The following is a 12,525-nucleotide window of genomic DNA, read 5'->3' on the forward strand; positions in this document are numbered from 1 at the left end:
ACATTACTTATTGGGCTGTAGTATAGGCAGAACTTGTCTGTAATCGCTTAGTACTGAATTGCTTCAACCAGTGGCTTTCACCTGGCAATCACCATGACGCTCATTGCGTGGCGATTTCGATTTTATTCTCATCGCCCGACGCCCTTTCGGTAAGTCTCGTGCTGGTCACCTTTTATGTGTATTTATGTTCCGCTTCTTCGACCGCCTTTCCTTTATGTCATTTCTCGTCCTTAACTGTGGCGTAGTAGCGCTATCCCTAAATTTATTGCTTTTATTATCATGCCTACTTCTCGGCCATGATTCGTGAGCTCTGTCCTTCCTCAGGGACTGAAGAGAATCGAGATCAGGACTGTTTCGAGGCAGGTGCAAGGTGCCCAGGTGCGCGCGCGAAGAAGCGAGACGTTGCTGGTTTATTGGACCACCCGGCAATTCGTCTCAAATTTATATTAGTTGTTCGCAATTTTTTATTTTTGATCCAACCCGATCGCAGGCAGTGATGTTCGAATGACATGAGAAAAAAAAATATTTTTGTCCGGAGGGACGTGCTTAGCACGTAGCAGGCGTCTCCCACGTAGGGACCGACAGGGAGTACCTGGTGGCTGCTTCGTGGGGCTGCTGGACGGTCACTTTGTGGGCCTGCTGCTACGTGGGCTTGCTGAACTGACGTTACATGAAAATAATGTATCATAGCACAGATCAGCACGCGAAGCAACGCTCAACTGCGTCGCGAATGAAGAAGCTAAATTGAAAGACATGGTACACAATTGTGCGTACTAAAAAAATCGGAATTGCATTCAAGCACGTGTTCAATCGTAAGAAAACGTACATCAACATACAAAAGAAGCATGATTGATTGATTGATTAATTTATATGTGGGGTTTAACGTCCCAAAACCACCATATGATTATGAGAGACGCCGTAGTGGAGGGCTCCGGAAATTTCGACCACCTGGGGTTCCTTAACGTGCACCCAAATCTGAGCACACGGGCCTACAACATTTCCGCCTCCATCGGAAATGCAACCGCCGCAGCCGGGATTAGAACCCGCGACCTGCGGGTCAGCAGCCGAGTACCCTAGCCACTAGACCACCGCGGCGGGGCATGAAAGAAGAAAGCGCCTCTCAATTTTATAATTCGTAAGACATACGCCGATCACGTGTAACGTGCACCGATGTTACACTGGTATCTATAGCATTTCGTCTCTAGTATATATCTCCGTTCCTTCCCTCCATATAATGCGATCACCTCTGACGAAATAGAACCCTTCTCCTCCAGATCAGCTGCTGAGCACCAATTTAACACACGTGTGAAACATCTACTTAGGTAAAGTAAAGGAGTAGAATACTGGTTAGAACACGCGAACGAGATCGAATTTTGAAATCAGGAAATTCATATTCATAGTCTTTTTTATCCACTCATGATTTCATTTGTTATTCGACCTGCGGCCAACACAATATGCGTACACAAGCGTTTCTGCACGCTACTCTCGTCAGAATGCAGCCGTCATGGGCAGGAAATCAAAATATCAGCCTAACATTCAATAACGCAAAGTCATATTGTAAGTAAGCCACTGCGGAGTACATCACTCTCTCCAAGTCAACCACTCGAAGTTTTTTTTTTTCGTTTCCTTCAAAATCGTCAATACCACGTGCATATTCTCTACAATTTATTCCAGTGACCCATCTTAAAAACTCTATTTACTATTTGTTTTTTCTCTGTATTTTTAATGTTACAACAAAAAAAGTATTGTGTCGTCAGACTGCATCTTTCAGGCTGTCACATCTTCAGCTTAAATAAAAAGAAAAAGAAAGTCTCGTGTCACATTGTCAAGGCGCTCTGGGACGCTGTCAGACATTTTATTGAACCGTATTTGCTATGCTTCGAGACACCGACTGCCGAAAACAGCTTCGACATTCATGTATGCAACACATGCGGTGGCACAGGACCGCGTCACGCTTCCTGCGGTACTCCACCTGATCCCATTGAGCTGCTTTAAGGTCACGAAGGGCTTCGGGCGAAAAAGATCAGAAAAAAAATCAATATTGAGCAATGTATTCACATAGCCCGTATCCTTGTTGCCAAATAAAAAAAGGGGGTAACAATGTAAACTTTTCATTTTTCACAAAATGTAAACTTTTCATTTTTGCATGAACAGCCATGTTTGTATTCGTTTTTTTTATACGGAGATGAATTTGCATCCCAGACAGGCTAAAATCGACGCACTTTAGATCCATCTAATCTAACAAGAGAACTTGCACTTACCCTATGAAAATTATTCCTATACACCATTTTGATGTTTATTTTGTATTATTAGTACGATGTATGTACCATCTGTAATTAACGGGCTTGTACTGTTTCATTACTTACCTCCGTAGTGAGGGTCCTTGCTTCTGCCGCCCAATAGTGCATGCGTTAAAGAGACTCCTCCTTCTACATGACTTTCATGCAGTGCTTTTTTTTTTCGAAGCAGTTTCAAGCAAAAGCATGTTTCTATGACAGAACTCCTGCTTTCTTCGCAGACGACCTGGGTTAGACTCTCATTCCAACTGAAGATCTTCATTATTCATTTCATTTGCATATTTCTTGATTTTCCGGTAATGGACAAAATGATCATTTTTTTGCTCACAACCAACGACGCCGACACCGGAATTCCAGCGCAACGAGCGCCTTAACGTTATCGTGTGGAAAGAACCGCATGAAAGGGCCAGAGGCACACCCTTCAAAACCGAACGGTCTATTCATAGCCTCAGGTACGATCCCTCCATGGCCATTGGCGTGGCATAGCGAGCAGAAGCGAGCCTCTGGAACGTATTGGCTGTCTAAATATCCTCTTAAATTTGCCAGCGCTTTAGTTGCTCTTCAACTGAGTACAACTCAGTGCGAAAGCAACAAAACAAAAAACAGCATTTTATGGTCCCGTTGCACCAGATAACTGCAATCGAACAGCCTGCACAATGTCGGCATAAGTTACTCCAAACGTTCCGGTGAGATAAAACCACTTGTTTCGTTCACCCCGTACCCGTGAGTACAGCTATAGAGGGCTCCTCCCGATGGTTTTGTTTATTGAGGCTGCATATCTTTATTATATTGCATTCTTGGCTGAGCTCTTAGAGCGGCCTCCGGAAGCCCTTTTGTTTATCTGTTGAGTATACCTTCCTCCACATAAAAAGTGTAGTGATAACTAACTATCTGTTCTTAACTCCAAGTTCCATACGCTACCGAAGTATTACTAAAACATATTACAGTGCTAGTAACTGCAGTTGATAACAGATACTACTACCTCTGTAACTGTCATTACTAACAGATATTACCACATAGGCAACCGGACGTAGTAAAAAAATACCACTTTGTTAATAACTGCGGTAAGCAGCAAACTTTTCATTGCCCCATCCCTCTTATTAAATTAATAGGGAGAACATTAGTAACAGACAATGTATGTCTTCTTGGTAACTGTACTTATACGGCCGTTGCCAGCGTTTTGCCCCTCATTTGATTGGTGAACCATTTTCAACCTTCCCATAGTAAAGTACAAAATACTCTAAATCGTTGAACACGTTCTAAACGCACTCTGTGCACAAGCCAAGCCGTTGGCTGTTCAGCCAAATCTATACTGCTCTTTGAAATGTTTGCGCAAGCACGCGGGGACACAGAAGAGACAGCAAATAGTCCCTCAACTGCCTTAGTTATCCAGACCTATTTTGCACACTGCAAATGCATAATGTGACAGTATATGGTTGGGAAGCATTTTTTAAAGCATCGTCAATGTTTTAAGTCGCAAAAACAGCAGGAAGAGCCCGCCTGGACGCAGGTGAGAGGTGACGTGTTGTGATGTGGTGATTCGCCATTTTCGGCAACATGGCGTCACCTGAGCAAGTCGTGTGTCTTCAACGCGTCCAACAAACTGCACCTGTTGAGCAACACATTGAGTGTGCGCAATGTTCTCAGGCTGGTGAAGCAGACAGCTTGAAACGCTAGCACATCGCTTCGAGTGCGGGTAGACTGCAAGCTCGGACGACAGAAAAAGCTACCCAGGTGAGTGAGCGAACTCTCTATTGGTGGAAAGCGCTGGCGGTGAACGCGGCCATAGTTCTAGGGACAAACAAGCATCCTTATTGGAGAGGCTGTGATTGGGCGAAGAAACTGAACGATTTCCACCTGGGCATCTTTCGATGGCTGGTGCACATCTTTTTTCGAGAGGGTGTGAAAGTCCCACCATCGCCGAGCTGTTGCAGCGTTTCGAAGAAGATGAGACGCTACCGACCGTGTCTACAACAACAATACAGAGGATGCTCAAGCAGTGTGACTTCAGGTGCGAGGAATGCTCTCAGAACGCATTTCTCACAAAAGCCACGCACAGTGTTCAATGTGAACACCGGTTTCAGCGGAGTAGCAACGCGAGATTCAGGTTGTGATGAGTACGACGAGATGTAAAACCTCTTTGACAGGATCATGCCGGCAATTATTACATAGTGCCTGCAGGACTATATCAATAATTACTACCGCTTCAGTGAATGTAGAAAACATGAAAGAAAAAAAAACATGTACTAAGTGGAGATATGAAGCTTCGCGTTGATTCATTCAATTATCCGGTAATTATTCGCAACTGAGTGATTTATTTATTTGTCATTGATTGAAGCAAATGTTTTCTATACCCGTGGCATGAAACGCTTAAAAAAGGCTCCTATGTTACAAGAACCAATAGGAACAGACAACAATAAGTATAAATAGAATGAGCCGGAACAGTTCATTCAGAACGAATATTGGGCCGTCCAGAAATAAACAAAACTTATCAAGATAAGAAGCCTTCATGCGCACGTGGCCCGGCACGCACATAAAGGCTTTTGAGATGAAGAGGACGTCAAGCGCCAATTACGACAAAATTAAAAAGGTAATTAGTATAGTACCCACTTTTCCCCACAGGTGGTGCCGCTCGTCACACTCACGCAAGGAGGTTTAATAAAACTCCTTGGACTCACGATTGCAACGTTCGCGTAGCAACACAACATTGTAGTGCACTCTGTCATGGTTATAGCGCAGTACACATATTTGAACATATTTGGGGACGGCTTTAAGCTCTCCCATAGTTAAGGATGGCTTATGCTCTCCCATAGTAGAGTACCTGGTACTCTAAATCGTTCCCCACTTTTTCTAACCCCCCCCCCCCCCCCCACACACATATCTTTTTGTAACAACTTTTGGTGTGTCTGTGGATGTTGTGTTCTGTCGCAATGTTCTGTTGGATTGTAATTGATGTTCACTGTCTGTGAGGTAGGTAGGTATAAACTTTATTTTTCCTTTGTAAAGGAAAGGTGCAATGGAAGAGAGATGAGGAGAGATTGCTACGCTCGATAGTCCTCCGCAACCCTCTCTGCCCAACCCAGGATGGCCTCCTGGACGTCGGGTTTCAAGCTGCGCATGGCAGCCTCCCACTGCTCCTCATTACTAATTAGTTTTCGAAGGGACGGTGGAGGGGGGTGCTTAGGGCACCCCCACATGATATGATTAAGATTTGCTTTCTGTGCGGGGCAATATTTACAGGAGGAGGACGGGTAAAGAGAAGGGTACATGAGGTGAAGAATGTAAGGAGAAGGAAAGGTGTGAGTCTGCAGCTGTCGCCACAGTACTTCGCGCCTTCGTATGGATTTCGACGTTAGCGGCGGTAAGGATAAACGACCAAGGCGGTAGTGACTACAGATGTCGTGAAATGTTAAAAGGCGATCCCGCGCAGCAAACGGTGCCGTTGTCGAAACGGGGCCTGGCTCTTCCAGCGCCTGCGCCCGGAACGTAAATCCTCGGGCGCTGGCGTGAGCCGCCTCGTTACCGGCAAGGCCCGCGTGCGCGGGAGTCCATATTAAAGCCGTGTCTTGTTGCGGGGGATGGGCCAAAAGGAGGGAGAGGGCTGTTTTGGACACCCTACCCGCTCCAAAATTGTAGATGGCAGTTTTTGAATCACTAATAATAAGTGAATAATTTGGAACTGTAAGGGCCAGAGCTATGGCTGCTTCTTCCGCCTCCTCAGAAGAGGAAGCAGAAATAGAAGCAGCAGCAGATATCTGACCTAGCGAATTCACAACTGAGAGGGCGAAAAAAGGACGAGTACTGTATTCGGCAGCGTCAACGTAGAGCACTTCTTTAGAAGTAGAAAATCGTTTTTCGAGAGTTTTTGCACGCTGTCGTCGACGTTGCTCGTGGTGCACAGGGTGCATGTTTTTAGGGAGCGGCGGAATGAGTAGATTCTTGTGTATTTCACGCGGAATAGTGTGTTTGGCGTTAGTGGTTGGAGTTGGCCTGATACTGAGGGTATCGAGTATGTATCTTCCGGTCTGTGTGTTGGAAAGACGAGCATATTGTGAAGTTAAGTGTGCTTCAATAAGTTCAGTTAAGGTGTTCAATGTGCCTGTCTCCATGAGCCGTGCGGTGGACGTTCGAATGGGGACTCCGAGAGCGAATTTGTAGATTTTACGTAACAAAGTGTCTACGTTATTTTGTTCTCTTCTCAGAAGGAACAGATAAGGGAGAGAATAAGTCACTTTATTGAGGACGAAGGCTTGGATGAGGCGGAGGAGCTCTGCCTCTCGTAGCCCGCCATGCTTATTAGATATCCTGCCTATAAGGCGTAGAGTGTGGTCCACAGTTGTTTGAAGTGCTTTAATGGTGTGTGTGTTTAGTCGATTTCGTTGTATGTGTAGTCCAAGCACCCTGAGTCTGTCAACTTTAGGCACGGGTGTATTGTTCAGTGTTATTTGTATATCAGAGATGTGCTTTTCAGAGCCCCGATGGGCAGGAAGGAGGAGCAGTTCAGATTTAGTGGGTGAACAGGTCAGATTCATGTTACCCGCACAAACCACCACCCTGTCAGCAGCAGTCTGCAGAGTTTCCTGAATGTGACCATCGGAGCCGCCTGTCATCCAGAGGGTAATATCATCTGCATAAAGTGAAAATTTGAGATCTGATATGGATCTCAGCGTTCGAGCCAGCGGCATCATCGCGATGTTAAAAAGGAAAGGTGATAACACTGATCCTTGAGGTGTGCCGAAACTCCCCAAGGAGTAAGAACAAGAGTGTTCAGACCCAATGTAAATAGTTGCCGTACGGTTCGAAAGGAACGCAGATATGTAATCATGAATCTTTTTACCAACGCCTATAGCGCTCAGTTCACTCAATATGGCAGTGTGGCTGACGTTGTTAAAAGCCCCATGGAGATCGAGACTGAGAATTGCTTGAGTATCGAGGCTAGAGTTAGGGATAATGATGTCATGCTTCAGTCGAAGCATGACATCTTGACTGGAAAGGGATTTACGGAAGCCTATCATTTCGTGAGGGTATAAGTTGTGTTCTTCTATAAATTTGCTAAGGCGGTTGAGGATTACATGTTCAAGTGTTTTTCCGATGCATGAAGTGAGGGAAATCGGACGTAGGTTGGCTGTGTTTATGGGCTTACCAGGTTTTGGTATGAAAATAACTCTGGCGTCCTTCCACGCAGCCGGCAAGGTAGAAGTGTCGAAGCAGTGGTTAAAAAATTTAGTGAGGGCTATAATTGAGTTTTCATCTAAGTTGCGGAGAAGTTTATTATTGACGAGGTCAGGGCCTGGTGCAGATGAGGTGCGAAGGTTCGCAAGCGCGTGTCTAACCTCAGCCTCCGTTATGGGGCTACTGAGATCATCATTTGGTTGTCCGATATAGTCAGGTGCATCGTATCGATACGCGCTGGGTAGGTGTTTGTCGCGAAGATCATTAAAAAGAGTGTTTAAGTTACCTTTGTGCGAGTGAAGTAGTTTGTTAATGTGATGATTATTTGCGGTACGTGATATGGTAGGGTCTAATAAATGCCGCAGGAGCTGCCATGTCATCTTGCTGTCTAGGTGGCCATGCATGCTTTCGCATTTCTGGGTCCATTGTTGACAAGCAAGCTGTATGGCATAGTCCTGAATTTGCAAATCGAGTCTCGCAATTCTCAGTCTCAGTCGGCGATTATGTCGCCTCTTCTTCCAGCGTTTGAGGAGAGATTGCTTAGCTTCCCACATGTGAAGAAGTCGGGTGTCAACTATTGTAAAAGGCGTATCAGGTGGTAACATGGTGGTATGCGTTTTTGTGTCAGTGTGCAATTGCTGTACCCATTCCGAGATATCATCTATCTCAGTAGGCGCCGAGCAGTGACGGGCCTCGCGAAACTTGTTCCAGTTAATAAGGCTCAGGCGCTTGGGAGCTAAAGGTTTGTGTCGGAAGTGTATGGTAGTTTGAATAATGTAGTGGTCACTACCGAAGTTAATGTTCAGGTTGGTCCATGTGACAAAGTGAACGCGATGGCTGAGTGTAAGATCGGGAGATGTATCTTTAGCTACACTATTACCTAATCTAGTGGGCATGTCTATATTGTTGTGGAGGGTGAGGCGGTGATCCTGTATGTGAACCCACAAAGCCCTACCCTTGGGTGTAGAAACAGAGTGGCCCCATACTTGATTTGGTGCATTAAAATCACCAAGTATTAGGAGAGGGTGATGTTTCGCGGCCGCAATGGCTCGGGCAAAGAGAGTATTGAAGCGATGGTGTTTCGCCTGTGGCCTACTATAGACGTTTAATACGTATAAAGGCGATTCTTGAGTTTTACAAGGAAGGACCTCCAAAAAGTTGTGCTCCACATCGACGCCGTCGAAATTAGAGTGAGTTACCGTCAAATGTTTTTGCGTTAATATTGCAGTATCGGGAGAATTTAGAGATTTAGTTTGGTGTACACTGTAACCGGGAAAAGTTATGTTTCCGTGGGTCTCTTGTAGGGCAATGACTGCAGGGGGTTTGGGGCAGGAGGCCAAATATTGTTGAAGAGTCGCTTTCTTTTTGCGGAACCCCCTGCAGTTCCATTGCCATACTACAAAGTTCGAGCGATTAGGGTTTGCAGCCATTGTCGGGAGGGGGTGTAGGAGAGAAGGCGGGTACGGCTATATTTGGATTATTGGCCGTGACGGCCGCAATCCATGCAGTGGTCTGCTGCATTTGAGTTTGTACAAAATCTAGAAACTTGTCAAGTTTGTCATTTATGGCAGCTTGGCCCGTCTCCTGAGCTGTGAATCTGCTCTCTATGTGAGAAATCTTACTTTCAATGACGGCGAATTTCTTCTGTGTTTTATTTTCGAGGGCGTTTATCCTATCGTTAAGAGTTAGAACTGTGTCGCTGAGAGATTCTTCTTCGCGTGGTGTGGCAGGGGTTTTGCGCTTATTTGAGGGTGGCAGCTGGGAGGTGTCTCGAGGCATTGTAGTGTCCATGTCAGTAGGAGGAAGAGGTATCGTGGGTTCAACAGCAGGGGGCGATTGAGCAGGAATGAAAGATCGTGGTTCGGAATGCTGCGAAAGATTGCTAAGGGGCATTCGGGATTGTAGCTCGAGCTTTAACTTTTGAATTTCTGCCTTGAGGCTAGCGTTTTCAGCTAGAACTTTTTCTAGGCTAATGTTTTGAGATAAGGAGCAGTTAGAGGAAGCTGCCTGTGCCCAGCTTACCTTTAATGGGTTTGGCAGATGACTGGTGGAATGGGGGTTCGTTGACTGGGTCGGGAAGTCAAGTTCTTTGGGAGTCGAGTTTGGGCCCCGCCTCTTGCTCTTGCTGCGACCCCGCTGTGGGCCACGCTCTTGCGAGCGATTAAGGCTCGGTGTCCGGGATGATGGAACTTCTGAGGGCTTAGGTGTCTGGTATTTAGGTGTCTTAGTCTTGTAACGCTGTTTGCACAATGGGGAACCGGTGATGTGAGCTCCACCACACACGACACAGACGGGTTCACATTCATGGTCCATTGAGGAATCCTTCAGTCCGCACTTGTGACAGATTGCATCGGGAGTAGAGGGGCAGACATCCTGGCGATGTCCAATTTTTCGGCAACGGGTGCAGGCTTCCACCTTCAGTCGGAATGGGCGGCAGCGAAGCGTGCAGCCTTCGTAGTTGATGTAAAAAGGGACGTGCGTGCCACGGAAAACAACCAAGATGGTTTCGGTGGTGCTCAGTCGGCGAGCGGCCCCAATGGTCATGGCTGGATTACATCTTTGGAGGGTTGGAAGGATTTCCTCGTCAGCGTAATCCAGAGGGAGATGAAACCTTCCACGACAAGAATCTACAGGGTCGGCAACGTGGGTGACGACTTCGTAGGGGACTCCGTTGAACTTTAAGGTCCGGATGTTGTGGTATAAATCTGCTCGGTCCATGCTTGACGTACTCACGAGCACTGTGTGACTGGTGGGATTGACCCTGATTTGATCAGGGCTGCTGATGGGAAGTCCAACTGCTTTGAGAACGAGTTGTCGTAAGACACAGGGGTGCAACTTGGTACAGTCGAGACCCCCGCGTATCCGAAGAATCACCTTGTAGTCCGCATCGGGCAGTGGTGGAGGTTTAGGCTCCCATGAAGATGGTTTCTTCAGATCCGCTGCGCAGGTGTCAGCCGATGAACCAGTGGGACGAAGGTCAGCATGTAGAGCACGCCATGAGCGAGCGGCGTCGCCTCCAGCAGCGACGCCCGCTGCGACGCTGGCCGCGTCGCGCTGGGCGCCTCCACTCATACTAGGCCGGCGGTTAGGCCTAGCGCGGAAGCGGTCGAGCTGAACAATAAACAGTCAGCACTGTTCTCAAGGAGCATTATCACATCCCAACAAGGTGTCGAATGGGTGCCAGGTCCACTTACAGTTGGTGTGATGTGTGATCCAGGGTCCAAGGACCTGAAGAGGTGGTCATAACACGGTAAGTAGCCGGAGCCAAACGTACACACGTCAGCGTTTGATCGGGATCAAGACGCGTCCCACTGTCTGTGAGAATAAATTTCTCTAAACACAGAATCAGAACTCAGGTCGCCCGCAGCTTCCACAGCACTGCCAACAGCTTGTGAAACGGTAAGTAGATGGTTCGATCTTCTTAGAAAGAGAAGGGAGAAACATGTTCTACCCACTCAGTATTTCCGCTTGATAACAGGTCCCGCATACTATACATAAATAATAAAATGATATTCCTATATTTGCACTCTGAGTTAAGTATACGCTGAAATTTATAGAAACGGGAATGTTGTTGCAGCCAATGTTTCCACTTCAGGACTTGTCTTCTTCAAGGTAATTGATTTGGTTGATATGAGAGGTTTAACGTCCCAAATTCACCATATGTTTATGAGAGACGCCAAACTTGAAAGGCTCCAGACATTTTGACCACCTTTACGTGCACCCAAATTTGAGCACACGGGCCTACAACATTTCCGCCTCCATCGGAAATGCAGCCGCCGCAGCCGGGATTCAATCTCGCAACCTGCGGGTCAGCAGCCGCGTACCTTAGCCACTAGACCTCTGCGGTGGGGCATATTTTCAAGGTAGCTATAGTTTGCTTGTTGTAAGGTTCGTGCCAGTGGCAGTCCCTGTTCGACGAGTTCTCATGTCTTCATACCATCGTGTTCTTACTGACACCGCGTGACGTCACGTCAAACACTAATCATTTTAGAAATACCATACTGAGAATGACCACACGTTGTGACAATGGTATGTTCTTTACCTATGGAGCCTTAGACAAGACTGAGGCGTTCCGTATCTGTTTATATAACCTCTGAGGCACGTTGTGTTTCGTCTAGTTGGGCCTCACCATTGCGTTGAAGCACTTAAATCTCGTCCTAATATCATTCACAATCGATGTTTTTGAGAAGTACAAGCCTGTGCTGTTTTTTACGGCGCTTCATATTCTAAGCGAAGTACCTTACACGAGTAAATTAGGCTCCTAATACTTTCTTTACCTTCCTTTATTTACGCCAAGCATTACTGACATTTATTTTATTAATCGTTTCACTGGAAACTCTATACCCTTAAGACTATTTCATACGCGTACAAAAATAAATGAACCTTAGCAGGCCACCTAAAGCGTAGGAGATGCAAGCAATGATCATTTAGAGAAATGCAATGAATACCAAAGAATGGGAAACATATAGTTCAAGCTGCCTTGAGGATGACAGGTACTGCCATTTGTCGGGACGTAGGTTCCAGTGAAACCCATACTCAAAAATTTTCATGTCTGTTTGTGTGCCCCACAGACTACTGCAAATGGAGTTTTTGTACTAACGACTCCTTGTCTTCGCTTGACATTGTCTTCATTAGACTTTGCTTGTCGTGAAAGAGCAGCCATTGCGGGATAATTTGCCTAGGATGCAAGTGCGTAGGCTATCGCTATAGATAATACTGAAGAGATAAAAAGAAGTCCACGCTCTTTTTTTAAACAGCCAGAGAAAAAATGTTGGAGACGAAGGTTCGTAAATGATCGAGTGAGCCACATGTGATGAATCGCCGGTCACTATCAAAGAGCTTTAATCTTTCAGCCTCTAGCCCCAAATAATAAAAACAACCATAAGCAAAGAAAACTGTTTTCTAGGGACGGTTCTTCCAGGCAACTTCTCTAGCAACAGCAGTCGGGGCTTTTTTGTGCAAGAACAACGATACCATTCTGAAAGCTACCGTATTGGACGGCTGCTATAATTTGACCTCCTCGAGATTGTTAACGCGCTTTTGAATATACGCACTT

General features: G+C 46.1%; 2 protein-coding genes across 3 annotated transcripts in view; both read right to left on the bottom strand.

Annotated features, from left to right (window-relative positions):
• The window catches only part of LOC119163685 (uncharacterized), a 295,971-nt gene that overhangs the window by 213,008 nt on the left and 70,438 nt on the right, over positions 1-12,525 (bottom strand). The gene's annotated exons all lie outside the window — the stretch shown is intronic.
• LOC142771659 (uncharacterized) lies at positions 6,204-10,752 on the bottom strand. Its single transcript, XM_075873439.1, has 2 exons — positions 10,664-10,752; positions 6,204-10,580 (listed from the first exon to the last, which is right to left on the bottom strand). Exon 2 carries the CDS (start codon positions 10,539-10,541, stop codon positions 8,883-8,885), a length of 1,659 nt encoding a protein of 552 aa, XP_075729554.1. The 5' UTR covers positions 10,542-10,580; positions 10,664-10,752; the 3' UTR covers positions 6,204-8,882.

This window comes from Rhipicephalus microplus, chromosome 9, assembly GCF_043290135.1.
Source record: "Rhipicephalus microplus isolate Deutch F79 chromosome 9, USDA_Rmic, whole genome shotgun sequence".
Taxonomy (NCBI): Eukaryota; Metazoa; Arthropoda; class Arachnida; order Ixodida; family Ixodidae; genus Rhipicephalus; species Rhipicephalus microplus.